The sequence below is a fragment of the Mesoplodon mirus genome (genome assembly GCF_964341445.2).
Source record: "Mesoplodon mirus genome assembly, chromosome: 12".
Classification (NCBI taxonomy): Eukaryota; Metazoa; Chordata; class Mammalia; order Artiodactyla; family Ziphiidae; genus Mesoplodon; species Mesoplodon mirus.
The window spans coordinates 35,122,174-35,149,993 of NC_138988.1; the positions used below are offsets into that span (position 1 = coordinate 35,122,174).

Genomic DNA, 27,820 nt, shown 5'->3' on the forward strand with positions numbered 1-27,820 from the left:
TGAGGGACTGTGGGATTTGCTGATGGATTTGGATGTAGAAGATGTGGACAATTGAAGAAACAAGTGAAACAGGATGGTGAAAATGGTAGTAGATTTTTTGGGGGGGGAGGCGGGGATCGAGTTACATTTTGGATATATTTAAGTTTACAACGCCTTCTAGACATCTAAGTGGAGATACTAAATAAGCAGTTGGTTATCAGGGCGAGATTCAAACTGGAAATACATATTTGGGAGTTATCTTCATATTTAAAGCCATGAAACTGGATAAAGTCATCCAAGGAGTGTATAGAGAGAAGCCCTAACTCCAGAGAATCTTAACATCAGAGGCCCGGCTGAGCATGGCCAGTGAACTACGAGGAGAACTAGAATTATGTATGGTGTCTGAGAAGCCAGAAAAGACAGGTGTGATGATGAAACGAGACACCAGTTATCAGCTGCTCCACAGCAAGCACGCAAAACAAAACACAAGTAGGTTGCGGGCATGCTGCAGCCAGGACCAATCACAGCAACATCCAGCCAGTGCACCCTCCCACCTCACCCTCCTCCGTGCAGCTCCGCCCTTCCGCTTTCCCGGAATGCTCTGGGCCGACTCCCGGCAGCCATCTTGGTTGTGGGCAGTCGGCCGAGAGGTTGATCCTGCTCTGAGGCCTCTTCTTTGGCGGTCGCGTTGCGTCCTTGAGGCTAGAGGCTGGAGGGGCGTCGGCGGCCGAGATGACCCAGGCCGAGAAGGGGGACACGGAGAACGGGAAAGAGAAGGGCGGGGAGAAGGAGAAGGAGCAGCGCGGCGTGAAGCGACCCATCGTGCCCGCGCTGGTGCCGGAGTCGTTGCAGGAGGTGAGGCGCTGGGGGCGGGCCTCGGACTCGGCTTCCGGGCGGGGCGGGGGGCCACGGAGCTGGGCGAGGGGAGGAGGCTGGCGAACGGTGGGAGTCTTCGGGCGCCCACCCAGGTGGGTGGTGTAGGGGGGTCGTTCCCCGCTTGCTCCGAGGGCACAGTGCAGATGGCCAGGCCAGTGACACCAGCCACTGTGCGAACCCCAGCCTCCCAGGCCATGAGACCAGCACAGGGCTGTCACCTTCCTGCCAACTAGTTGAGGGGATAGACTGGATGGTGTGTAAGGGCCTTGCCATTTCCCACTCTGTAGGATTCTCCCACTTGGTGGGAAGGGGGAGCTCACGGTTGGGGGTGGGCAGTAAGTACCTAGGGCATGGAGTGGGATGGGGTAGTGCAGAGGACCGTAGGGGGAGGTATTGGGCACACACAGCAGGTACCTCCTCCAGCCCTGACGGTCTGGGACAGTTTCTTCAGTGGAGGTGACACCTGGACAAAGACCTAAAGGATGATTAGGAGTTAGCCAGGGGGAATGTGAGGGCAGGAAAACAGCATGGAAGAGACCTGGGCCAAGGGAGGACATGAAATGTTGGAGATGAGGATGTCTGGAATTGAGGAAGAAGAGGGAGCAAGACATGAGACTGGAGATCGTAACAGGGATGGCATCGAGAGGGTCGTCTAAGCCAGAGCCTGGCCTCTTCTGAAGGGAATGCAGAACTTGGGAAGAGATAGCCAGACTCCGAGCTACATGATTAACTCGTTTAATCCTCACAATAGCTCTCTGAGGTAGGAACTTTATCTAGAGCAAGGAAGTGGCACAGCCTGAATTTCGAGCCAGATTTGTGAATCTGGAGCCTGGGCCATTAGCCACTATAACAACATTTGCTTAACTTCAGTCATGTAACAACTTTTGGTTTTTCCATATCCTCTGTGAGACCTCTACTATTATTTGCTGAATAACTTTTTTTACTCAATTTTATCTTAAGCAGTAATGTCCAGGAAATGATGTGTAGGATGTATTGGCTAGTTGTTTTCTGATATGTTAAGGTAGATATGTAATTATTAAAAACTGCTTGTCCACACTTCGGAAAACTGCGTTTACCACCCCAGAGCTTCCCAATCAGTGCGCTGCAGCCTGTGTACTATTAATGAGGTACAGATGTCCCTGATGGCAAGCCACCTCATCTGTTTAACTCAGTTTGCTAGATAAGTGTTGTCTGCCATAGCACGCAAAAGCTTGAGAAGTGTGCTGCAGAGCACGAGGCCATGTGAGAGTGGTGCCACGGGCATTCAACAAATACCTCCTAGGCTCCTGTATGCCGTGCACTGGGCACAGAGTAGTGAACAAGACAGTAGTAGTCCTTTACATGAAGGTTTTGTCTTTTGAGAGAGCAGACAGTAAATCATTACAAGAATGATAAGTGTCATGAAAAGGAGGGGTGCCATAAGATTTTATTGCAGGAGGACAAATAAACCTGGTCTGATGACATTTAACTTTAGACCTGAAGGGAGGAGTAAGATTTAACAGGGAGAAAGAACACTGCAGGCAAGGGGAGTTGCGTTTGTGAAGGCCTGAATGTCAGCACAGTGAACTAAGAAATCAGGAGACATCTGGATTGGGAAGATTAAAGAGACTGAAAAGTAAGTGGTTCTAGAGTAAAGCTGGAGAAGTAGGCAGGGTCTTGATCTTGGAGGTTCAGGACTGTATCTTATTGGCAAGTTATGGAAATATTTTAAATGAGGACATGCCAAGAAGACACAACTGTAGCTTAAGGCAGAGCAGAGTAGGTGCTGACTTAGGAGTCACACTGGAATGGTGATTCTCAACAGAGGCATCCTGTTGTCAAAGGGATTGTTGGAGTCCCTTCTTCCCCCACTCCCTCTTGAAACTCTGGGTCCCTCAACAGGTTTACATGGTAAAGGTTCCCTAGTGATTCAGGTTATATTCTGCCCCCTTGAGAATTACAGATCTAAAAGCCCACAGTCATTACTCCACTGTCCTGATTTGTGCTGCTTTGTCAGTCCTTGTTCACTGTCTCCCAATAATGGATGGTGAAATGCAGCAGAGCTTTCTGACCTGTGAGGATAGAATTGTGACCTCTGGTTTTTTAACCGCAGACTCTTGCCAGATCAGGTAATAGTACAGAACCAATAAGGGTAAAGTGTTTAAAAATCAATGACGAAAATACAGTTCATGCACATTCTCGGAAGTGGTCCATGTATAAAGTCCACTTACTTTCCAGCATTGCAAAACAGTGATTCTGATCTTAAATTAACTTCTTCTCTCACTTTCTCAACCAGTGTTGTCACATCTGAGTAATCATACTAATTACTTCAGGAGCTTTTGTAACTTGCAGATTCCTAGGCTCTCTCTTCCTGGAGATTCTGAATCAGAAAATTTGTAGTGAAGCTTTAGGGTCTTTTTTGTTTTGTTTTGTTTTAACAAGGATCTTCAGGTGATTCAGATTTAGGGAACCCCATACTTCACAAGTCATAGTATTCCCCACACTCTTATTCGTTGTTTAACTCTCTTCTCTAGTAAATGGGACGTTCTCTAGTGGTCAGGACTTTGTCCTGGTCACCATAGTACCCACAGTGATTGGCACAGAAATGCCCCCAAATTATAGCTTGATTTGCATTGGGTAGTTAGGATTTCATTCATCTAAACAAATATTTGTTGACCTAAGTACTGTGAGTCAGATCCTCGGCACACAGATACAAAAAGAGTTTGCATTCAGGCAGAGAGCAATATTTGGATGCCTCTCAGAGAACTCCCTTTACTGAATTATTTTGATACCCTTGAGTTTGATAGTCATTACAGGAAACTAATTTCTTAGTCTAGCCTGTTACCTCTGTGTTATTTAACATGTTACCTGCATGTTATTTACTAAGGTCACACTCCTATGTTTTGTATTTGCAGCAAATCCAGAGCAACTTCATTGTTGTCATACATCCAGGTTCAACAACTCTGAGGATCGGTCGAGCCACAGACACACTTCCTGCCAGCATTCCTCATGTTATTGCACGAAGACACAAACAACAGGGACAGCCCCTGTACAAAGACAACTGGCTCCTAAGGGAGGGACTAAACGTAAGTCAGAAATGGAGGATGCTGGCGTTCCAGTGGTTAGGACTCTGAGTTTTCGCTGCCGAGGGCCCGGGTTCAATCCCTGGTCAGGGAACTAAGATCCCATATGCCGTGCAGCGTGGCCAAAAAACCCAACCCCCCCCTTCCCCAGCACACACACACACAAAAGAAATGTAAGACCTAGAGAGAAAGCCCATGTTTGTCTCCTTGGGAGGGCTTCAGTATTCAATGTATGCCATAATCTTGAACGACATCTTCATAGCTTTAATGTATTTTAAAATAACGACATCATTCAGGGTTACAAATATCATTTTTTATCTGAGCTATCAACTTTAGATTGTACGGAAGTAATTATAACAAAAGTAAATCTAATTTTTTAACCGATCAGGATGAATTGGGTATTGATGAAGATGATCTTTAGTGGAAGATACAGAATTGTCACTCCCTTAAAATGATGCATCCAGGTGTCTATTAACTGACTGCCATATTTTCTCTTCCCCATACTTAGAGTTTAAATTGAGCTCATATTTTCAATCTGTAGCAAATTGAATTGCTACAATAAGCACTTGTTACAATCTTAGATCAAATCATAATTTAAAGGCAAAAAATAGTATTTCCTTGGAGTAAGCATTTACTTAGGATGCAGTAGGCATCCTATTTTGCAGGTGATAATTAACAGGAAAATTTTTGTGATGGGTGTTAAATATGTGTATTGCATTGTAATCTGCTTTAAGTTTTAAATCAAGGGTAGTTTTAGGAACTTGGGTTTCTATAATTCTTATAGTAAGCCTTAGGGTTCCATTTTTTAGCATAACTAACAGACCCTCCTTAAGTCCATTTCTAAGCTTAAGTATAACTTGACAGTGTAAGAATCTAAACTTCGCATATCTTTGGATCTTACAATTCTATTTTAGGAATAAATCTCAGGAATAAAAATGGAAAGAAAACAAAATAATATTTTATAAAAATATAGAGTGTTCTTTGCAATATCACAAGAACTTGAATACTCATTAATTAAGTGAAATAACACATGAAGGAATAAAACACTGTAAAATTGTAAACATGAGAATTATATAGATATATGGAAGAGTCTCTCGAATACTTTGTAAATATAAAGTAGCAGTTCTCTGATATCAGTCAAAAGTCACTTGAGGTTATAGATTTTTGCAGATAGTTTTATGGCGATGGCTCTTTTCTGATTTTTTAATTTATAAATAATAAGATTACTTTGAATTCTTAAGATTAATACATGTGACGAAGGTGAAGGACATGCTACTCGTTGATGAGGGAGCATTTGCTCTTGCTGGATTAAATTAGTATTTTGCCATTTCTTTCTCTTTTCACTAAATTCTTTATACTCTTCATCTCTATTCTTTTCCTCCAGAAACCTGAAAGTAATGAACAAAGACAAAATGGCCTTAAAATGGTGGATCAAGCAATATGGTCTAAAAAGATGTCAAATGGTACAAGACGGATTCCTGTGTCCCCTGAGCAGGTTCAGTCTCAACTCTTTCTTCAGATTCATTCTTTGACCACTGCTGTTAAGTCGTAACCATTCGTGTGCGCTCCCTATTTCATTATGCAAATTAAAGATGGGATTTCCTTAAAAGAGGAAGAAAAACCATTCTTAACCACCTACAGAATACCTGAATTTGTGTTGCAAATGTCTAGGCAAGCCAAATAATTTGTAAGGTGGTGTTTCTTGTATCAAGTTGATGAAAATTTAGTTTATCTGAGAGTCTTAAGTGTGTAATTCCAGGATCTTGATGGGAAACTGTATTCTTACCACATTTGTCATTTTAATGTGATAAACCAGTACTGCTAGGAATAGACATGAGTCTGTATGATATATAAATCTGTATTCAACTTTCAGCAGAGTACAGTATTAATTTTGGACTGACTGAATCACTGCCTAAGTGTTAACATTATGGGAGAAATCAAGATTGTGGTATAGGGCAGGAGAATCCACTTGTGACCAATCAATATTTTGTCACATATCTTGGATTTATGATTAAAATTTGCCACTGTATCTGGTCTGTGAGAAAGGAGAAAAGAGGACAACCCCTTTTTGTTTTCTTGCATGGATTCAGAGAATTTTTGGATGCTCTTTTGTTTCAGGCACGTTCCTACAACAAGCAGATGCGACCTGCGATTTTAGATCATTGCTCTGGAAATAAGTGGACAAACACATCTCATCACCCTGAGTTTTTGGTAGGAGAAGAGGTAGGAAACTTCTTTACAGTGAAATGGAAGAAGAAAACCTAGATACTATTTCTAAAATTAATTTGCTTTGCCACCTAGTTCTAGTTTTTCTTAGCATTCTGTAATCCTACCCTGAGGACCAGATATTCACACTGGCTCCTGAGATGTTACATACACCACTCTCAACATTAGAACAGTCAGCAAATGTTAATGATAATTTCTGGCCTTACATTTTTGAATGTGAATCTAGAAAACCCTGAGAGAAGAGTTTTAACAATGTATTCATCTCCCTGTCTTTTCTAGGCCCTGTATGTTAATCCTTTGGACTGTTACAATATTCACTGGCCTATCAGAAGAGGTCAGTTAAATATTCACCCAGGACCTGGGGGCTCCCTTACAGCTGTCCTGGCAGATATTGAAGTAATATGGTCTCATGCGATACAAAAATACTTGGAAATCCCACTGAAAGACTTAAAGGTAAACTGAAATGACCAGTTATTGGATTGTCTTTAAGATTCTTGGTCAATAAAAGTATACTATACTCAGTTGTTTGTAAGACAGTGTCCTTGAAGCCTTCTCGACCTTAAGCTGTTAAGGATATCTTTTTTTCCTTCACTGAATTCCCCTCTGGTGCTTTCTTTTTTTTCTCATTTTGTTTGGTTCTTGGTGTACCTCTCAACTGCTCTGCAATCAGCAAGCTTGCTCATGTTTATGCATCTCTCTGGACCTTTTACGGAAACATCAGTTGTCTTATTTTTCATTTTACAAGCGTTAAATAACTCAAAGGGAAAAAAGCCCACAAAACTTCAGCATTTTCTGTTTTTTTTTCATAAAACCTAAAGGATAGCAGAGAGCTTTGAGTTTTTATTTTGGGCCTCTAGCCATTGCTGCTACTGCTTTAGAGAGAATCCTCTTTGACAACAAGTGTGAAATTTATTTTGACCTGACTTGAGTGTTAACCATTTTATATTTTTTTCTTTGTTCTTCTTTTTAGTATTATAGATGCATCTTGTTAATTCCTGATATCTATAATAAACAGCATGTGAAAGAATTAGTGAATATGATCCTAATGAAGATGGGTTTTTCAGGTATGTCTGATATCCCAGTGAAATCTGCCTGAAATGAGATTGTTTTTGTTTTTTCCTGACAAAGTTAATCTGATTCACTGCTTTATTGAAATGCTTATTCTGGGAGGGTCAGTGATAACTTGGATGATTGCCTGGAGGTTCCTAGACTTTAACTGAATATTTGTTGTAGGATCTTTCCTGCTCCCCAGCTGTTCACCCCTCTGCCTTTTGTTTTTCAGGGATCGTGGTCCATCAGGAGTCTGTGTGCGCCACCTATGGAAGTGGTTTAAGCAGCACGTGTATTGTAGATGTTGGAGACCAAAAGACAAGCGTGTGCTGTGTGGAGGATGGGGTCTCTCATCGGAACACTCGGTGAGGAGTTTGGGAGGAGGTATTCCCTGCTCCTTCTCCCCACACAGCCTGTTCAACTGAAAGCATCATGAGTTAGAAAGAAGTTTTTGTAAGGAATTACATATTCAGATTTTTCGTATGAAACTAGTAAGATTGCGGAAGTGCAAATTCTAACACGGCTATAAATAGCCGATTTTACCCTTCCCATTGGAACTCTCTAATGTGAGTTCAGGGCTTCCCTGGTGGCGCAGTGGTTGAGAGTCCGCCTGCCAATGCAGGGGACACGGGTTCATGCCCCGGTCCAGGAAGATCCCACATGCCGTGGAGCGGCTGGGCCCGTGAGCCATGGCCACTGAGCCTGCGTGTCCGGAGCCTGTGCTCTGCAACGGAAGAGGCCACAACAGTGAGAGGCCCGCGTACAATAAATAAATAAATAAATAGATAGATAGATAGATAGATAGATAGAGAGAGAGAGAGAGAGAGAGAGAAAGAAAGAGAGAGAGAGAGAGAGAGAGAGAGGAGAGAGAGAGAGAGAGAGAGAGAGAGAGAGAAAGAAAGAGAGAGAGAGAGAAAGAAAGAAAGAAAGAAAGAAAGAGAGAGAGAAAGAGAGAAAGAGAGAGAGAAAGAAAGAGAGTTCACATTAGCAGCTCCTGAAAGCCCTAGTGTGTGTTGTGTGCTTTCCCACAGAGGAAGTGTGTATGTTAGCTCTGTGTCCTTCACTATGGTGTGGCAGAGAGATACCAATCACATTCACAGCAAAGCTTTATTTGGGCAAGTCATGTAGGAGAAAATAGGTTTTCAGGCCTGAATTCTCTAGCCAGCTAGCATTTTGAGTATTTGCTTTTCTCGTCATAATTGTTTTTGGTGAGTGAGGAGTAACTTTATGGTGGTCAGGTCCATTCATTATGTCATCACTGATAGAAGAGGTAATAAAATAACTAGCAGGAGCAGGTTTGCTGCTTGTCTGTCCTGAGACAAGCCCAGCACAGGTAAGCACACTCAGGTAGTGCACACAGCAGTTCTCTGCAGCATTTTGTGCTTCCAGGATGGCTTCTTCAGGATGCTTCAGTTCTTTCTGTCACCCACATAGGAAGTTTGACTCTTAACTCATAGAAACAAATTTAAAAGAGGGTCCAAGCAGTCCATGAGAAAGGTTAATTTGTTACCTCCCACCCCAGGTTACAGTGCATTCTCAAACCCAGATTGAGTTGTTTGGGCTCATCCATTTGTAACACCTAATGCCATTGGTTTTCAAAGTATAGAGAAAACACTGGACCCAGGGTTTCTACCACTAAAACAACACAGCAGTGATCTTTCCAAATCATAGAAATATTCAGTTAATGGATAGTATTCGCTAAAATTTTCTCCCTTAAGTTTGTCTTACGGTGTCACTGCCTGCCATTTCTACATGTTGGTGAGTATAGACAGTCAAACAGCTGTCATATGCTACACATATGGACTTGGAAATGAGCTGGATTTAATATGTATTCTGTTTCTTGGACATTTTTTGCAAATAGCATTTTTTGCTTCTAGATGTTCACCACTGGTTTTTGCAAGCTTCCTTTCTCTCTCCCTTAACATCCATTCTGTCCTTTCATGCTTTAATTTATCTCTACAACATTTCTTGAAACTTGCTGTGTTTCACTGTGCCTGAGTTTTTGGAGCACCCTTTGCACCTTCTTAACTGACAGGTTACCCATCTGCCCTTTTCTCTTAACACTAGGCTCTGTCTGGCATATGGTGGATCTGATGTGTCAAGATGTTTTTACTGGCTGATGCAGCGAGCTGGGTTCCCTTACAGAGAATGCCAGTTAACAAATAAAATGGATTGCCTTCTTCTGCAGCACCTTAAAGAAACTTTTTGTCATTTAGATCAGGTGGGAGCAAAATCAAAATTGCTGATTATTTTTGTTTTCAGGAAAAATTGAAGATATTTAAAGCTAATTAAAAACTTAACAGTATTATGCAACCTGTTCAACCCAAGTTTATAAAGCCTTGAGGCTGAAGCTCTTAAGGAGTGAGAGAGTTTTTTGGTAAGGTCAGAGCTGTACGGATGTGTCTCAGGCTCTGGAAAACACAGCTAGTTTTTTTTAAGAGAGTTTAGCAGATGTCTCCCTCATTAGGATCTACAATCATTCTAGTAAAGGATAAAGATAAACCTTTGGATGTAATGAATAGTAGCAGGTAAATACATAGGTATAGACAGTTAATAAAATGTTATCATTTGAAGCACTTTCTTGGTATTGTGAACAGTCAACATTTAGTCATTGCTGTATATGAATTGCTACCTTTTTATGCTATTTGTTTTAGACCTTTCTTTTTCCAACTTTTTTAAAAAGCATTTTTCAAGTAATGTAATTCTGAATAAAAAATTTTTTGAGAAACATAAGACGGGGTAACATTTCCCAGTTATTGAGGGAATTTGCTTACTGGTTTGGACATTGTATTGGTGTGTGTTGATAGTGAAGCAAACAAAAATTCACATAGTGGGAATTTCAGAAATGTTGAAAGAGAATCAAGGTACAGTTGAACTCTTGTTTTATTAAGTTCCAGTGGGAGTGGTAGGAAGTTGTAGGGCAGCCCTTTTATAGGTGAGATTTAGATGGCATTTGAAGAGTTTGCATGCACTTTTACTGATTCACTGACAGCATCTTTTCCTGGAATCAGGACATCTCTGGGCTTCAGGACCATGAGTTTCAGATTCGACATCCAGATTCCCCTGCCCTTCTTTACCAGTTTCGATTAGGAGATGAAAAACTCCAGGTAACACATCGGTATATATTTCCATGGGTAGAAAGAAAGGCAGTCAGGTTCAATCAGACTGAGAGAATATGTACTTGCTGGAAACCTCATGAGGTGAGAATGTCAACTGGTTGTAAATTAGCTGTTAACCCAACATTTAAACCACTGGTAGAGTACAGATCAGAACAGATCTGAGCCATTATTTTAATTAGCCAGTATGTGATGAGTTGTTGTTTAGAAAGAGGCACCATTCTTACTAGGAAATTATAAAGTAGATTACTAGGCACTTATTTTACATTTACTTTGAGATTTCTGGTGTTATATCATCCATTCAATTTGATGATAAGTGAGTTTTCTGGCCTATCATGCACTGAAGAAATAATGTTACTTCTGAAAGAGAATGCTTACTCGGTCTAACTTATAGGATCTGATCTGCCAGTTTTGTTTTTGGAAGAACAAAATTTATTTAATGGGTCAGTTTTTTCAGAAGGCAGTATCCTTGGCTGGTCATTCTTTTCCTTCCATGCACAGGCTCCGATGGCTTTGTTTTATCCAGCAACTTTTGGAATCGTTGGACAGAAAATGACAACTTTGCAGCACAGATCCCAGGGTGACCCTGAGGATCCTCATGATGAACATTACCTGCTGGCCACACAAAGCAAGCAAGAACAGGTCTGTGGTCATTATGTGTGAGAGGAGACAGTTTTGTCCCTGTATGAGACATTTGCCCATAACTAATGGATCATTGCAGTGGGTGCAATCTGACAGTATACTAAAGCTGTTAACTGTTTTTAAGACCGTAGATGAAATGAAGTCTGTGTTTAAAATCAAGATGACAGATTTCTTTATTCAGCAAACATCAATTTTCAGAATACCAGTCTATAAGATACTTCCCTTTTGGCATGAATTATTTTTTATGTAGTTTATGTATAATACTTTATCTACTTTTGAATATTTATCCAGTAGTATTTTCAGTAAAATCTTACCTATTTTAAAATTATCATGCAAAAACTGGGTGGCACAGGCAAAGAGCTGAATTTTTTTGTCCAAAGCTGATCCTAGTTATAGGATGTCTGATTCAGGGGCACAAATTAAAGCTCCTATCTGCTAATGAAACAGCGGCTCATGATGGAGAGAAGAGGGCAGTGAACCTTTTCTAGTCTTTGTTCCTGTCCCAAAGCTGAGCATGGGGCGCTTAGATAAGGTCTGAAAATGAGGACCCATAACAGCCACTGGCCTAAGAATTCCAGTGAACTACTATACTTAAAAACTCAGGGGAAAAAGGTTCATCTACATCGACATTTCAATCTTAAAAATCCAATCAGTAATAGCAAAGTTATAGCTCTTTTACTCAGGAGGAGCTGTGGAGGCGGGGAGGCAGGTGAGGCTTTCCTGAGGAAGAGCCATTTGAGAGAGAGGGATCTAGGGGGAGAGTGAGATGTTACCTCACGCGCTGCCTGCCCATGATTGTTTTGGAATTGTCAGCACTTCCTCATCTTCTGCACACCACCCCTCACTCCCAGTTATCCGGGGGTGGAGACCAGGTGCTTGGTCGTAGAACTATGGTGTGTTTCCTCTCTGCAGCACAGTGACAGACCTTTTTATAGAGTATAGAGTAGTGGGGTAGGGAGAGGGGGGATCTAGCTGGAGAACATCAACCGTGTTCTATCATAGCCTTACCATCCATTTGATTCTCCTTTTGATTGATTTAAAGTCTGCAAAAGCTACTGCTGACCGAAAGTCTGCATCCAAACCCATTGGATTTGAGGGGGATCTTCGTGGCCAGTCCTCTGATCTTCCAGAAAGACTGCATTCCCAGGAGGTGGATTTGGGATCCTCCCAGGGAGACTGCTTGATGGCTGGCAATGATTCTGAGGAAGCTCTCACTGCACTGATGTCCAGGAAGACTGCCATCTCGCTGTTTGAAGGGAAAGCCCTGGGTCTGGATAAAGCCATCCTCCATAGCATAGACTGTTGTTGTAAGCACGTCTGGGAGCCGGGAGAGAGCAATTACAGGGTTCAGGCCAGGGTGTAGTTTTGCCCTGCAGCATGTTCATGCAAAAGCTATTGAGCAAAAAAAAAAAAAAGAAAAAAAAAAAAAAGCTATTGAGCATCTGCTTTGTGCCTACATTGTCAGGTGTTAGGATCTGGTTCCTGGCCTCGCTGAGCATGGAGCCTAGTGGAAGAGACCAAAACAAGTCAACTTACCACACAAAGATGAGATTACAACTGTGGCAGGTGCTACAAAATTGAACTAAAGGGTTCTGAGAGTTTCTGATTGAGGGTTTAATAAGGGGTTTTTACTCAGGAGGAGCTGTGGAGGCGGGGAGGCAGGGAAGGCTTTCCTGAGGAAGAGCCATTTGAGAGAGGGATCTAGGGGGAGAGTGAGGTGTTACCTTGGTATTCCAGGTAGATGGAGAAGCCTGTGTGAAGGCCAGTGTGGCTGGAAAGCAGGATGCAGGGTGAAGCTGTGGGAAGTGGTGGGTACACAGCACGCTGGACTTCGTAGGCCCCCCTAGAGACTCTGGTCCTAATCCTGCTACTAGCAGGGTTGGGGGTGGGACAGCAGCATGCTCACATTTGTGTTTTGCAAGGTTCCTCGGGCTGCATGGTAGCATTGTCTAGGATGGGTTGGGAGAGAGACCTTTGAGAAGGCTCCTGCAGTTATCCAAGCAAGAGATGATGGTGGCTTGGCCTGGGGTGGTGGTGGATATGGAGAAAAAGCGTGGAAGGGATTTCACTGTCTTTTCAGCGTCTGATGAAACCAAAAAGAAGATGTACAGCTCCATCCTGGTGGTGGGAGGTGGTTTGATGTTTCACAAAGCTCAAGAATTTCTGCAGCACAGAATTCTCAATAAGATGCCACCTTCATTCAGGCGAATTATTGAAAATGTGGATGTGATCACAAGGCCCAAGGTATGTTGTACACGGTGCAAGTTGTACTCTTTGCCAGTGAAACAGCATTATTTCTAGTTGTAATGTATTGGACAGAGAAAATCCTGGGAGGCTTGGGTTTGTGTCTGGGGAGTTCTTAAGGGCTTGGAGCAAGTGGAAAAATTACTTTCAGCAGGTCACAGATGTGGTGAAAGGAGCTCTGGACTAGGGACTAGATTACTGGCTTTTAGTCCCTGCTGTGCCCTCCAAACTAGCATGACTGACTTCCGCCTTTGTCACAGGACTAGATGGGGCAAGGAGAAGACTGACTGTTCTCACGCTGTCAGCCAGAACAATTCCATTTTTATCTCTTTCATATTAAGAATCTCCTGCTGGTCCCTAGACCAGGTGATTTTCAAGGATCTTTTTGGTTTGAACTATCTTGGCAACCATAAACACAGGAATTTAGAAACAGATTGTGTCTGTATTTTATTATTCTCACTGACAATTCCTGGGAATATTTTTATTTAATTTTAATTCTGAGAGAGGGATTGTGGGATATATTTATTCCAGTCAAACTTCAAAATAAGTTATGTCCTTACATATGTTCCTGCCTATAGGGACTCTTTGTGGAATAATAGTAAATAGTGAATAGTAGCATTTTCAGTAATAAAAACTAAAAAATTTTCTTGTGAGTTGAAATAGAGGATGTCTGTGGTTCATGGATCCTTCATGGGTCTTTAATGCAAGTTGAAAATCTGATTTATTCCATATTGACTCAGCAGGGTGTTTTCTACCCCCAAATTCAAGTAGATGAATAAGTATATGTCTAGTCTGCTTACACTGAAATATCTTTGTTTATCACCTCTCTAGGACATGGATCCCCGGCTGATTGCATGGAAAGGAGGGGCAGTGTTGGCTTGTTTAGATACAACACAGGAGCTGTGGATTTATCAGAGAGAATGGCAGCGCTTTGGCGTCCGTATGCTACGGGAGCGAGCTGCTTTTGTGTGGTGAAATGGACAGAAAAGTCACTGTTGAAGACCAACACATAACCTCGTGGTATAAAAGACTCTTATAGAACATTTATATTCTAATTTGTTGACCTAGGTGCTTAAGTTTTATGAAAATAAATGAATTTTAACTTTTATGTTGAGAACATGACATTGGTGTAAAAAATAAGCTGCTTTTATAGTCAGGACATTTGAGAATAAATATGAACTTAGTCTTCAGTGGTAAACTCTCCTGCCCCTTCTTCAGGCTCTCTAACTCCCGATGGTCTAAATTGTTGCAGTAGAATGGTTCTCAGGTGGTGAAGCCCTTCATTTAGGTTGGCTTCTGCGAGTCATCAGGCAGTCTCACATAACCATGAGGGGTGGGTGTGTGACTGTGTACCTGAATTGTGAGAAATGTCTGGTCACGCATTTTCCCTCTTATCTAGTACAGCAAGCACATATGTCATGACTTGTGTATGCTGCTAAAATTCCAAATAGGAAAGAAAGTTTTTTGTTTTTTTAAATTTTCTCCTGTATTACAAAAAATATTGGGGCACATTCAGGTCTAGATTTCCAGAGGCAAAGATTTAAGGCTGGGCTGGCTGGCTTTTGTTACTGACATAATCTGGGGTGGGCTTGGGGAAGGAAAACAGTCATTGACCAAAACAGAACAGAAATGAAAAGGAAAACTCATTTGCTTCCTAAAGCCAGATAGAAATGATTTAGGTTAATGATTTTCTAATGTGTCGTACAGATAAACAAGGAGACTGCTGTAATTTCTAACTTAAGCCTCAGGTCCCCAATTTTCTTTTAGCTGAAAAATGAAGTGAAAGTTCTTGGAGCACTTTTTGTTCAGTATGATCAGTTGACCTTAATCTGTGAGCAGTCTGAACCAAAGTTTAAATACAGACAGCTATTACCACCAGTGGTCCAGGCCTTGGTGCAGCCTTCTGAGCCCCGGCAGAGGAAGGGAAGGAGGTTTGGAGACTGGAGCCAGCCAGCACAGCCTATGGGCTCAGAGACCTGGGAGGATGGGGAGGATGCCTGATTCCTGCCACTCCCTGCCAGGGACCATCTCGCTTCTCTAGAACTGAGGGTGGGAGTGGGACTGGGGGAAAGACAAAAGTAGATGCAGGTAAGTGGAATATAGAAACAGTAAGGACGGTTGGTGGGGACTTCCCTGGAAGTCCAGTGGTTAGGACTCGGCCCTTTCACTGCTGTGGCCCCGGGTTCAATCCCTGGTCGGGGAACTAAGACCCCACAAGCTGCGCAGCATGGCCAAAAAAAAAAAAAAAAAAGGATGGTTGGAAGTTTTAGGACTTGGAGAAATGCTGTTACTAGAGCATTTTAAATAAATAGGATTATTTTGCATATCTGCTCAGTAGGTTGGAAACAAAGAAAAGTCTGCCAGTACTACAAAATTTTAATTTGCTAGTATTATTTGGGATGTTTGCCTTAAATTTGAAAATTGTATGCTTTTATTTTTTCAGTTTTTTAACAAAATAATTACATTTATACAATACTGATTTTATGTTTCTGGGCTGTTTCAACACAATTTAATACTGGCTACCTAGTTCCAAAAGCATAATGTATTTCTGTTTATAATAGTTTTTCACATAATAGCATATTGCTCTTATAACTGGTAGATGTTGATTCAGAGGAGGTTGGTTTCTGGTCCAAGTTTTGACATAAGCTGTCTTCTATTACCAGCACTTACAAGCACCGTGAAAACTGACCATGACAAGTAAGTGAGCTTTACCACATTAATTGTATTGCTTCAGGCATTGCTAAGCATTTGCTTGTGAAGCTGGACACTCTATGCTTCCTTATTTTGGTCTTTATCTGTAAGACATGTATTAGAAGGAGTGGCATGGTCCTTTAAGGATAATCTACAAGAACATTTTAACAGTCATCCACCTGAAACTGATCCACATTCTAGAGCAGATGCAGTCTTGCACTGTGTGAAAGAGACAAGCTTTCCTAGAAAAATATGGATGCTAATATAAACAACCTTTTGGTGACCTCTGCATTAAGAAAAAGATGCTTTGAGAAAAGTAAAAAGTTGAAAGACTTAAAACGCCACAGATCTCTACATTCTGTAATTCTGTGGTAGATTCTGTTTTTTATTTAAGTAAACCAGTGCAATAATTCATTTATAAAATGACTAATTACTTCAGGAGGGCTAACTTCAACATAGGAATTATTTTTGTTTTGAACGTGGAAAGTTATGTAATAACCATAAAACTCTGAATTCTGACAGTGACTTCCAATAGGTAACTTTGGGCAAAAGTAGACATCAGCTCTGCAAGTGATGTATTTTGTTGTTGATGTTAAAAGTCACCTGTACAAGAGTCAGATAGGACATGAATCTAGTTCTGAGAGGGAGGGTCCTATGCAAATACCAAGTATACAAGTGGTTCCACATAGAGTAGGTCATCTGGTCAGCAAAGACAGGTTCAGCTTGTTATTCCCTATTTTTGTTATCTTAGAAATAAGGACTTGTGTGTGTAATAGAAGGTTTTTCACCTAAGAAGTTATTGAGTGAATTAGTGAGGACTCTTAGGTTTGGCATTCATTAATTAAACTTAGAAAGTTATAGAGCTAAACAATTCTACCTGCTCTGCAGAGCATGGACTATTCAAGACTGGATATTCGGCTGGGAGATGCTTTATCATTGATTATCTGAATGGTTATAGTTTTATAAGTGTTCTTGATTTTTAGGTGTGAAATTGACTTAGCTTTATAGTTATAAATTCAGTTTCTGTTCTTTAATGCCACAGTAGTTAGTAAATTTGTAACAATTTTATTAGCATAAAAACTTTTAATTACTAGACTAAGGTGTATGTATTCAGTTGTGAATCCTCCCTTAGTTCCTTTTGCTAAAGCAGGTATACATATGGTTGACCCTTGAGCAACACAAGTTTGAACTGGGCAGATTCACTTATATGTAGATTTTTTCAATAAATATATACTACAGGTCTGCAGTTGGTTGAATCCATGGATGCAGAACCACAGAGACAGATGGTGGACTGTAAAGTTATACATGAATTTTCGACTGCATAAGGGTCAGCACCCCTACCCCCTGGGTTGTTCAAGGTTCAACTGTAATCCTCCCTACAAGTAGCCCGTACGGTAAACTTCAGAATCGTCACAGATGCTTTCCTCCTGTAATTGGAGCAGTAGGAAGGCTTTAAGGTCTCCTGCTTCGTGGCTGGGCTACAGGGAGGAGCAGCTGTAGTGGCAGGCGTGCACCCTTCTCCCCATCGACACACGTTGTTTGGCATGGAGAAGCTCTGCAGAAAGCCGTAGCATCCTTCATGAGGTGGTATGTGGGGCAGACACTGAGCCCAGTGTCGTTGTCTTTGGTATCATCCTCTCTGAAATAGACCACCACGTATTTGTGCAGATGAGTCTGGCTTCTCAGATCGCTGCAGAAGAGGTTAAAGGCGAGGGGGAACAGGTCTTGGGAGTTCTCACAGGGGCTGCCCCCCCTCTTGCCACAGGTACCATCACACGTGGTGTTATCACTGGAAAGAAGGAAAAGGACCTTATCCGTGGCTTTCTTCTGAGTGGTAAGCCACTGCACGGGACCCATCTCGGCTATTTTCTTTTTCTGCCATTTTTCAAGGATGACTTCACTTCCGCAGTGGTTTTGAAGAAATTCAGTGAAGTAGCAAACTGTGTGATGGAAACATACTTCAGATGGGTAAACCACAAGAACCTTAATGGGGGGCAGTAGTGTGGTAGTAGAGAAGGAAGTCTTCTTGATCTTTCTGTGGGGGAGAAAAGCATTTGTCATCTGTGGACAGCAAATAACAGGCTTTTACTCTAGTCTAAACTATCGCTGATAAATGATCCCTTGCTAGGCCACATCACCGTAGCACCAGGGATGTTACAACTGCCAGAGAGGAAAATACCCCTGATGTTCCTTTTGTATACACATCACCTGAAACACACCAGTGCTTAAACCTTAAAGATGCTTAAAAGATGTATTTTCTAAGTCCCTATCACTGAATTAGTCCTCTTGATTAAGCCCATAGCTTTTCAAATAAATTCATAGAAACTGTTCAGGTTTAAGGTACTCTGTTTCAGGTGGGTGGTTGTAAATTTAGTATTTTTAGTGCCATATGTGAACAAGGACAGCTGACCTCTCTGCCCTTCACATCATGTTTTGAGTTGGGTCAACTCAGTAGTTGTTCCATCTTCTACCTACAGGTGGTAGAGTTTCTTCACAGTTCCATAAGGTTAAGTGGTACCCCATTTCAGCTGGAACTCAACTGGAATTCTGTCCTGTACGTGCTAAAGAATGGAAACTAGGTATGAAACTACTGTAATGAATACAAGTTAAACAATAGCCATTAATATAAGTATTCTTAAGGTCAAAGTTTGACGTGGCTTGCTTACCTAAGAAAGAACATGGGATTAATCTTGTTCTGTATACAACATCACAAACAACTCAAAGACTACATTTATATTTCCTTGTCTATGTGTGGAGGGGAGGAGAAGCAGAGGTTTTCAGTGGGCCTCCCTCTAGCTGTGTATCTATATAAATATTCTGATTTCTTATTCAAGTCTTCAGTGTTTTAGAGTTGGCAAGATCCTTAGAGTATATGAATCCAAGTGAGTGTTGTTCTTACGCTTTGGAAGAATTATTTTTCAAAAGTAGGAACTAGCATAGAGTACCTATCACGGTAAAATGTAATTTGTTATCAGCTATCTTTGGCCCATTACACTTGTTGTAGATGCCTCGATGGTAAAAAGAAAACAGGTGATAGCAGATCTGGAGTCCCAATCCCTACTTTACCTTAGCAGGTGTGGTCCAGTCATTATATTAGTCTTTAGGAGAGCTCTGAGGCATTAAATAAATGTCTGACTCTTGTGTAATGCCAAAATGTGATTGCCTTTGGAGGAATCTCCTTTAAAAAAAAAAATCAGTGTTATTTCCTCATCTGCCTTTCTTTGAAGAACTGAATTATAATCCTTACCATGCCTCCAGGTCAGATAGATCCCAACCGCCAGCACCCACGTGGCCACCAGCAGAGCCAAGAGGAGGAGAGGCAGCCATCCACCCAGCACACTTCTGCCTGGAGAAAACAAAGCTTATTCATCTTCAGCAGAACAGAACCAAATTTATCTCTTATTTGGAAACTAAAACTTTTACTCAGTGCTTTGTGGAAGTTTTGGTCCCTTTAAAGCCAAGGGTCAGTAGATCTCCAGGGGGTCTGCAGATCAGTGTGTTTTTCCATAGAGTGTCCAGGTATTTCATTACATTCTCAAAAGGGGGAGGGGGCCCAGGAGGTTAGGAACAGTCCTCTAAAATCATTTTGGCCTTTTACTCCACATTTTCACTGTGGTAGCCAGAGTTTACATTCGTTTTTTTGTTCTTGCTGAATTAATGTTATTCTGGGTGCAATCACTTAATACATAATATGGATAGATGGCATTTTTAAAGGCTGTTTTGTCAGACTGACAGATGTGGGGGGGGGGTCATGCCACCTGGTTACGGGAATGTTGAGGATCAGTTAAGCTCCAGCGTGTGCATGTGCTCAGGAATCCGTAGGCACTGTGCCTACACAGCAGTCAGGATTGTTAGGAGGTGGGTTTCTAAGACCAGCACCTTTTAACTTTTTTTTTTTTTGGCTGCGTTGGGTCTTCGTTGCTGCACGCAGGCTTTCTCTAGTTGCGGCGAGCGGGGCTACTCTTCATCGTGGCTTCTCATTGTGGTGGCTTCTCTTGTTGCGGAGCATGGGCTCTAGGCACATGGGCTCAGTAGTTGTGGCTTGAAGGCTGTAGAGCTCAAGCTCAGTAGCTGTGGCACATGGGCTTAGTTGCTCCACAGCATGTGGGATCTTCCCGGACCAGGGCTCGAACCCATGTCTCATGCACTGGCAGGTGGATTCTTAACCACTCAGCCACCAGGGAAGTCCCCTTTTAACTTTTGACCCCACCCCTGGGCTAGTTCTGGAAGCATTTTATTTGTCAACCTGCAGCGAAGGTACTAACATCTCTAAATCCAGAGAGACATTCTCCAGAATCAGCTGCTCTCAGGCACCAATGATGTGTGTCTCTTGGTGCCACTATTCCTAATTTGTTATCCAAATGTCTGTGTGGCCACAATGAATTACAGTAACAGCCAGGCCTGGGCCACTGAGATGGATAAGAAAGTCAAAAAGCAGTGAAATGCATGTTCCCTCATATACTCAGTCCCTTTACAGCCCTGACGTTTTTCAGCAGATTCTTGGGGCACTCTGAACATCAATTTTGCACCGTTGATTTTGTTTCCCTTCTTGTGTGTATCCTGCTTGGTCACGGATCTTGATCTCATAAATGAAGCACAGGTACGGAAATACGGAGTCAGCTAAGGAGAAATGAGGGGCTCAGCCTTATTTCTACTTTCACCAGAACTTCTCTTCCGTTTTTTTCTGGCTTCAACCCCTCTCTAGCATTGTAATAGGACGTTTTTTTTCCTTGGTCATACTTCTGTCACAAAGCCCTAAAATCCAGACTAGTGACTCAAGACCAAACACCTTCTAAGACTCCTGAGCTGTGAACCTAAACTTTGTACATGTTGCTAAGATGTTAATTTCCTTATCTAAAAGGGTTAGGTCACATCCTAATACATATACAAATATGTCCTCCAAAAAACAGAGCAGTGGGACTCCTCTTGACCTAAGCCAGTGCTTTACGACATGTAAGTCCCTTGGGACTAGTAGAGTCTGGTTCCCTGGAAAAGGGCTGCAGTCCTAACGTGCTGATGGGTATCTGCTCCGCCAGGCGTGTCTGAGCTCTGCCTGTATGTCCCGGGAATGAAGAACAAAAAGGCCCTTATGTCTTGGGTGTAGCTGTGTCCTACCGGGACCCTCCATGGCCCCACAGCATACACTCAGAGTGGAAAGAGCTGTGAGAGCACCTGCTAGCCCAACTTCCTGTTCTCCAGCGGAGTAAATGCAGTCCCCGAGGGGACAGAGTTGCCCTTCAAAGTTCATATGCTGATTGGGAACCCAAGCCTGCTGATTTCAAATCCTTTGTTACTTCATTTTGCAGTGAAAATGGAGGCTTGGGATAATAAAATGGCTCAGAATTCCTCTGTGTTTCTGTGACAGAAAATAGGAATAAAAGCACCTTGGAAAGTCAACAGCCACTCACAAAAGCAGAAGGGACCATGACGATAAGGTCAGCTTCCTGACCTCACAGCTGTGAAGATGGAAGCCGGGATTCCCCATCAGCCTCACATGATGGCGAGACTGCTGGCAGAAGCGAGCTGGGGAGAGAACTCATCTGCTGCAACTAGAAAGACCCCTCAAAGGCAACGAGTTGCGGTGCAGTGGGTCTTCAGTGCCCTTCCCCTCTCCTCCCCTCCCCAGAGCATCTCGTTCAGCTTTACTTGGACCACAGCACCTTCACTTTGCCCAGTCGCTTGAACCACCACGGAAGTTCGAGTTAGTTCCTTCTGGTGCAGGTGAGTGAGACAAAAATCAAGAATTAACTAACTCCTTGCCAACAAGTGTGCACACACATATGCTTACCACACCTGTAATGAATTGCCAGAACATTTCAGATATGAGGTCAGATAGCAGATTTTTTTTTTTTTTTTTTTGCTGTATGTGGGCTTCTCACTGTTGTGGCCTCTCCCGTTGCGGAGCACAGGCTCCGGATGCGCAGGCTCAGCAGCCATGGCTCGTGGGCCCAGCTGCTCTGCGGCACGTGGGATCTTCCCAGACCGGGGCATGAACCCGTGTCCCCTGCATCGGCAGGCGGACTCTCAACCACTGTGCCACCAGGGAAGCCCCAGATACCAGATTTAAATGAGATGCTAACATTATACTGTTAAACAGAAGGTTATCTATTTATGAAGTGATAACCAGAGTCTAATTTAAATACAGCCTTTATCAAAACTATCTGTGATCCCCAAGAGAAGACTTAGAAACCAACCATTCAAAAATGAGGTTTGGTAATATGTGTAGATACTGCCCCTTCCAGGAGGTGGAGCTTAATCCCACCCTATACCCCCACCCCAGGATGGGGTAGACTTAGTGATCTGTTTCCAAAAACTAAAATTTGGGAAAGGGAAAAATACTAGATTACACAGAGAAGCCTGGCAGACACCACTTAACCAGTGACAAAGGTGAGCACTACCTGTGACGTCCTGTGCATGTCACCCACCCCTGATAGAGTGTCATGAGAAGAGTGCTTCACCTCTGCGGAATTCTCACCAAACACACCTATATCCCCAGTCTAATCATGAGAGAAACACCAGACAAACCCAGATTGGGTTTGCAGGATGTATGGCCATCACTCCTCGAGGCTGTCATGGTCGTGAAACACAGGGAAAGACTAAGAAACTGTCACAGATCAGATGAGACGAAGGAGACACGGGGGACTAAATGCCACTGGGACAGAAAGAGGACATTAATGGAAAATCAGGTGAAATCCAATAAAGTCTGGAGTTTAGTTCATAGAAATGTACCAGTGTTGGACTCTCAGTTTTGACAAATAGACCACGGTAATGTAGGATGTTAACGATAAGGGAAGCTGGGTGAGAAGTATATGGGAACTCTTTGTACTAGCTTTGCAACTTTTCTATAAATCTAAAATTATTCCAAAATATAATTTAAAAAATGAGATTTAGTCTCATCAAGAAAGCTGGGCGCTACTGTGTAGTAAATGATGTGATGCCAAGAATACACTGGACCATGACCAAGGAACAATGACAGATTGGAAATTGCCCCATTTGGCTTCGATGCTACACCTGGGACAGGGACAGGCATGGGATACAGAACAGGTGACCCAGCCGAGTGGGGGTGACGTGGGAGCTGCTGGGGCCGGGCACCATGCTGGACCCTCCTCACCCATGATCCCATCTCATCCTCACCCCAACCCTGTGTGTGATAACTGCAGGTGTGACACCAGAGAGCTGATTGTGTGTCACAGAGCAAGGGCAAGAACCCAGCACTCAACTCAGTGCCATCTGCCTCTTCACCGCAGCTCGGGGGACAAACCTACTGGAGTCTGTACATCCTCAGAGACCAGCCACACGCTGTCAGACTACACAGCCTGCCAGGAAACTGAGGCTGGAACAAGCGTTATGCATCAACAACAAAGAATGGCTAAAGTGCATCATTCCAGAAGGACCAGAGTTTGACTGTCAGCTTCACTTCTGCTTGTGTAACCAGGGCAAGTTACTTAAGTTCTCAGTTTCTTTATCTGTAAAACGGGGCTGTCCCAACCTCGGGGTTGTTGACGGCTTAAGTGAGATGATGCGTGTCAAGTGCTCAATCAGTGCCTGACACACAGGAATGGGCTTTCCCCTCCATTTCACCTGACTTAATCCTCTCCTTGTGAGTGAGGTGCGGTTACTGTCATGTCCATATTACACACGAGGAAGCCGAGACTCAGCAAGGCCAAACGCCTTGTCCAGGGTACCCGGCTTCTCTGTACCAAACCACATACCAAAACAGGTGTCCCAGCAAGACAGAGAGTAAGAGAAGAGTGAGGAAGTGTACCTGGTGAGGTGAAGTTCACAGCCAGGGAGGGGCTGTCTTCATTCATATTTGCATTGGGCCCCAGTGAAATAAACTGTGTTCAGCTCTACAGGAAAGCCAATGTAGGAAAATTGCATTGCAGTCCACTGCAAGGCAAAGCGGGAAGCCCTGAATTTCCAAGTTCTTCTCATTTATAATTTCATTCCTTAACCTACTGCTGAAATTCATGTCTCTAGTCAATGGCTGCTAAGGAAATGGATCCCACACGGTTTGCCAGTGTAACTCACAGAATCAGAGAAGTGTAAAATTCTAGAGCCAGGGTGTAATTTAAGTTCAGCTTCCCTCACTTTGCTGATGGGGAAACTGAGGCCCAGGGATGCTGACTTGCCCAAGGCACACAGCAGAGAAATGGCCCCAAATGGGATTTGAACCCAGGCATTCTGCTTCAGGCTCCAGGTTGTAGCTCTCAGCAGCCTGTATGTGAGCACAACATCCACACCCCCAACAAAGGACCTGGATTAGTGACAATTAGCCAAGTGTCTCCAAGTGCTTACTTTGCCACCTGAGGGTCTGGTCTGAGTCTGAAAGGCCTCAGTGTAATTGCACCTGATGCAGTTGAAGGACTGGAAGTGGCTTTTGCCCGTCACGCAGATCTTGGTGGCTTTCAACAAGCAGATGCTGGCTGCCAAAGTGGGCAAGAGGGCACTTGTGTATTTAGTGCTAAATCTGTGGATGACTTGATGCTAGACAGCCTACCTGCCTCATCACACTTCACATTCACTGTAGCCCTCAAAGGTAGGCACTATGATTATCTCCAGTTTACAGATGGGGTAAGTGAGGCGTAGGGAATTTCAGGGAGCTTTGCTGTGGCTTACAAAGTTCATCAGTGGAAGGATATGGATTCAAATTCCAAAGCCTTTCCTCCTCTTAGGTGAGCCTGAATTTCACAGATACCTGCAAAGAGGAGTCTAACCGCACTATTTTGGGTCTCTTTTAAGAGGAACAGCCCTGCTGTATAGAACACCACAAAGGCCTTTCAGAGTGTCCTCAGCAGCCATGGCTGTTCTGTCTGCACCTTTATGCATGCTGCTCCTTCTCCCTGGAATGCCCTTTCCTCCTATTCTCTGCCTCTCCAAGTCTTACTCCTTCAAGGCCCAACTCATGTACCACCGCCTATAACAACAGCTAACATACATGAGCCTGCTCTGTGCCAGGGATGAAGCCAAATGCCTTATTGCAACATCTAATTTAATGTGGTCTCACCAGGGCCCTCTCCTGCTCCTCTCTCCCCAACCCCCTTCAGAGTACAGGTCCCTCCAGGATTCCCCTGATGGAGTCTGTGCCTGTGTCTGCCTCCCCTTGGCCCTCTGGGAACCCGACTGGCACTCCCAGATTATTGACCGGATGGAATTTAGCTGAATATAGTGGGTGGAACCTACACACATGGCCTTTAGGTCCCCAGGATTGGTTCATCCAAAGAACTCACAAGGTGCCTCAGAGAAATGCCAGGACTTCCACAATGCCCTTTGGGAGGTGGAAAAGTTATCTACCCGAGAGAGTGTTTTCCTAAACCTTGGGGATCATCTCTGACCTTACCCAATTTTCTTCCATGAAGGACAGCATAACATACAGAAAAGCACACCAGCGTGCCATTTGATGAGTTTTCACACTCATGCAGCCAGTACTTAAGTCAAGGAACACCCCAGGAGTGCCCCTCAGGCCTCCTTTCAGTCACTCCCCACCTGAGAGTAGCCACTGTCCTGACTTCTAACTGCTTAGAGTAGTTTTGCCTGTTTTGCACTCTTTGTTAATGGAATCATGTGGTGGGTAGGACTGCAGGCCTTTGTGCAGATGTGAAGGTATGAACTCCTGAATCTGGCTTCTTTTGTTTGTGGGATTCATCCACACTGTGTGTAGTTACAGAGCATTCATGCTCATTGCTATACTGGATTCCGTTTTGTGATTCTAATTCAACCGTCAGGCATTTGAGGCATTTTTGGCTGTTATGAATACTGCTACTATGAACATTCTAGTCTGTGGCTTTGGTGCGTGCATGTACGTGTTCTGTTGGATATGTGCCTGGGAGGGGAAGCAATGGGTTGTAGAGTCTGCCCTTTTCTGCTTTAGCAGACACATCAGGCCTTATCTTTGATTGATGCAAACTTACCATCTGCCCGGAGTATCCAGCTTATGTTCATCAAAATTGAATAGTCCTCCAGCACAACACTGCTTTTAATAGGCTCCACTCGGAGATCCCTCAAGTCTCCTGGGGTCAGGGTGTGTCAGACCATCCATTCTGGAGATGGTCCTGGGAGAAGGCGAGACTGCCCATGACAGCCCCCCTCCCCAGCCCAATCCAATGCCACCTGCTCTACGTGACCCACCCTGACCACCCCTCACTCACAATTCATCTCTTCTTCCAGCTAAGGCAGGCCAGACATTTCTCAGTGCTGGTTGATGTGCAGCCGAGGTGATGCTCAACCTCCTGGCCCCAACCTACAGAGCACGTGTAACCACTCTGGGTCCCTTCATACGTATGTGTGTATCCAATATATTTGACATGTTTATTAGGATCAGTCCTGCCTTCCCCACACCTCATCCTGGACTCCAGCCAGCTGGCCCCCATGACTCTCCCTCCCTACCTCCTAGTCTCTGCTGGTACCATCTCTCCTCCAGCTCACCCTGTCCATACACATTTCTTGGGCACAAGCCCACCCATTCTTCAAATGCTACAATCTCCCACACTCCTTCTCTAAAACATTTGCATCCTGTTCCCAACTGTAAGTGACGTCCCCCCCATGGCACTTGATCTCCCTCCAAGGAGTGGCAGGCTTCCCTTTTTACCTTGCATGGTGATTCCCACCCTTCCTGTGCCTCTAACTTGCCAGGAGTCCAGCTCACCTGAAACCCTGGGAGCTCTGCCTTGAGCAGATAGAGGCTTCACCCACATCAGCTAACAAAGCAATGGTTCACCCTGTGCCTGGTCTCTGATGACCTACTGCCAGGATTCGGGTCCCCTAAAGGTCCAACTGTGCTTTTGATGTAAAGCCCTGTTTCTAGTGCACCTACTGGGTTCAGAGCCACACTGAATCGTCTGTAAGAGAGAAAGACACCAAGTGCCATGTTGAATACCGTCAAACCACAAGCTTTCATTTGCCAATTAGGCAAAACACCATCTTTTTCTTTAAATGCATATACAAGGGATGAATGCTGAGCTGGTTCCACTTCACAGTTTGAGGGAGACTACGTGGCCCCATGGTAGGCTATGATGGGCCATTGATTAACCACTAGTACACTTGACCCTCAAGCCTGGCCATCACCTCCCTTAAAGACCAGAGGTGGGTTTTTTTACCCCTCTCTGCACTTCAGCCGTCTCTGCTACAAGCAGGGGATAACTCTGGACCACCATGAAGGTCCCTTCACACTCTTATGTTTAACTGCAGGCTTTCAGGACAGTCTAGAATATTTATTGAGTTTTCCCAGGTTAAGGACTGGCTGTGCCAAGAAGATAAGCAGAAGAGTGCAGTCCATGGTGCCTTTCCCAGGTGCTTTAAAAAATTATTCTTCTAATATAAAAGGACTCACCTGAGATATTTATCAAATCATAACGCAACTGTGATTTCATCATGTTATCTTTTAAAAAGAACTTTTAGGGCTTCCCTGGTGGCGCAGTGGTTAAGAATCCGCCTGCCAATGCAGGGGACAGGGGTTCGAGCCCTGGTCCGGGAAGATCCCACATGCTGCGGAGCAACTAAGCCTGCGTGCCACAACTACTGAGCCTGCGCTCTAGACCCCGCGAGCCACAACCACTGAGCCCATGTGCCACAACTACTGAAGCCCATGCTCTGCAACGAAGAGTAGCCCCCGGTCTCTGCAACCAGAGAAAAGCCCGCACTAGCAACGAAGACCCAATGCAGCCAAAAATAAAATCAATAAAATATATAAAATTTATTTTAAAAAATAATAAAGAGAACTTAGAAAATAATATCATCAGTGTCTAAGAAAGGCCAGTATTAAATCCTTTGGAGTTAACTGCTCATGTCTTTTTATAAGAAAAAGTAATTAGTACTTTGGTTTTGTAATAAAATACTGGACCTAAAAGGCAGCCGCAAGTTCCAGTGACATGACACAGCGTGGTTAAGTCCACCAGCTCTGGAATCTGATCCTTCACGGCCTCAACGTTTCTAAAC

The 27,820-nt window shown here is 43.5% G+C and overlaps 2 protein-coding genes across 4 annotated transcripts; one reads left to right on the top strand and one right to left on the bottom strand.

The window, feature by feature from the left end:
- The first annotated feature begins 606 nt into the window (after positions 1-606).
- On the top strand, positions 607-19,232 carry ACTR8 (actin related protein 8). Of its 3 annotated transcripts, XR_014295521.1 has the most exons (16): positions 607-834; positions 3,750-3,920; positions 5,302-5,412; positions 6,036-6,140; positions 6,423-6,596; positions 7,114-7,207; positions 7,426-7,558; positions 9,261-9,414; positions 10,205-10,300; positions 10,811-10,951; positions 11,994-12,258; positions 13,032-13,195; positions 14,027-14,215; positions 15,859-15,892; positions 17,652-17,720; positions 19,145-19,232. XR_014295521.1 is itself a non-coding variant. In XM_082638604.1 (14 exons), the coding sequence occupies exons 1-13, from the start codon at positions 712-714 to the stop codon at positions 14,168-14,170; spliced, it is 1,875 nt and encodes a 624-aa protein (XP_082494730.1). In that variant the 5' UTR covers positions 607-711; the 3' UTR covers positions 14,171-14,215; positions 15,859-15,915. The 3 variants fall into 3 exon arrangements, 2 of the variants coding, with proteins under 2 accessions (XP_082494730.1, XP_082494729.1); XM_082638604.1 differs by lacking the exons at positions 17,652-17,720; positions 19,145-19,232 and having other exon boundaries at positions 15,859-15,915; XM_082638603.1 differs by lacking the exons at positions 15,859-15,892; positions 17,652-17,720; positions 19,145-19,232 and having other exon boundaries at positions 14,027-15,671.
- Positions 16,049-27,258, bottom strand: IL17RB (interleukin 17 receptor B; the record flags this gene model as incomplete). Its single annotated transcript, XM_082637694.1, is given in 14 exon segments — positions 16,049-17,442; positions 17,447-17,916; positions 17,919-17,921; positions 19,134-19,247; positions 20,362-20,506; positions 21,467-21,634; positions 23,500-23,710; positions 23,712-23,776; positions 24,185-24,312; positions 25,798-25,912; positions 25,916-25,938; positions 26,700-26,789; positions 26,792-26,854; positions 27,216-27,258. Coding segments are annotated over 14 exon segments (1,716 nt in total). The 3' UTR covers positions 16,049-17,364.
- Between the last annotated feature and the right edge of the window lie 562 nt (positions 27,259-27,820).

What these genes read in the sequence shown, in the direction of transcription:
- ACTR8 (XM_082638604.1), top strand. Translation starts at nt 712, where the DNA reads ATGACCCAGGCCGAGAAGGGGGACACGGAGAACGGGAAAGAGAAGGGC. An exon ending in TCCTAAGGGAGGGACTAAAC is followed by an intron (nt 3,921 to 5,301) that starts GTAAGTCAGAAA and finishes CTTTTCCTCCAG; the next exon opens with AAACCTGAAAGTAATGAACA. An exon ending in TTCCTGTGTCCCCTGAGCAG is followed by an intron (nt 5,413 to 6,035) that starts GTTCAGTCTCAA and finishes CTTTTGTTTCAG; the next exon opens with GCACGTTCCTACAACAAGCA.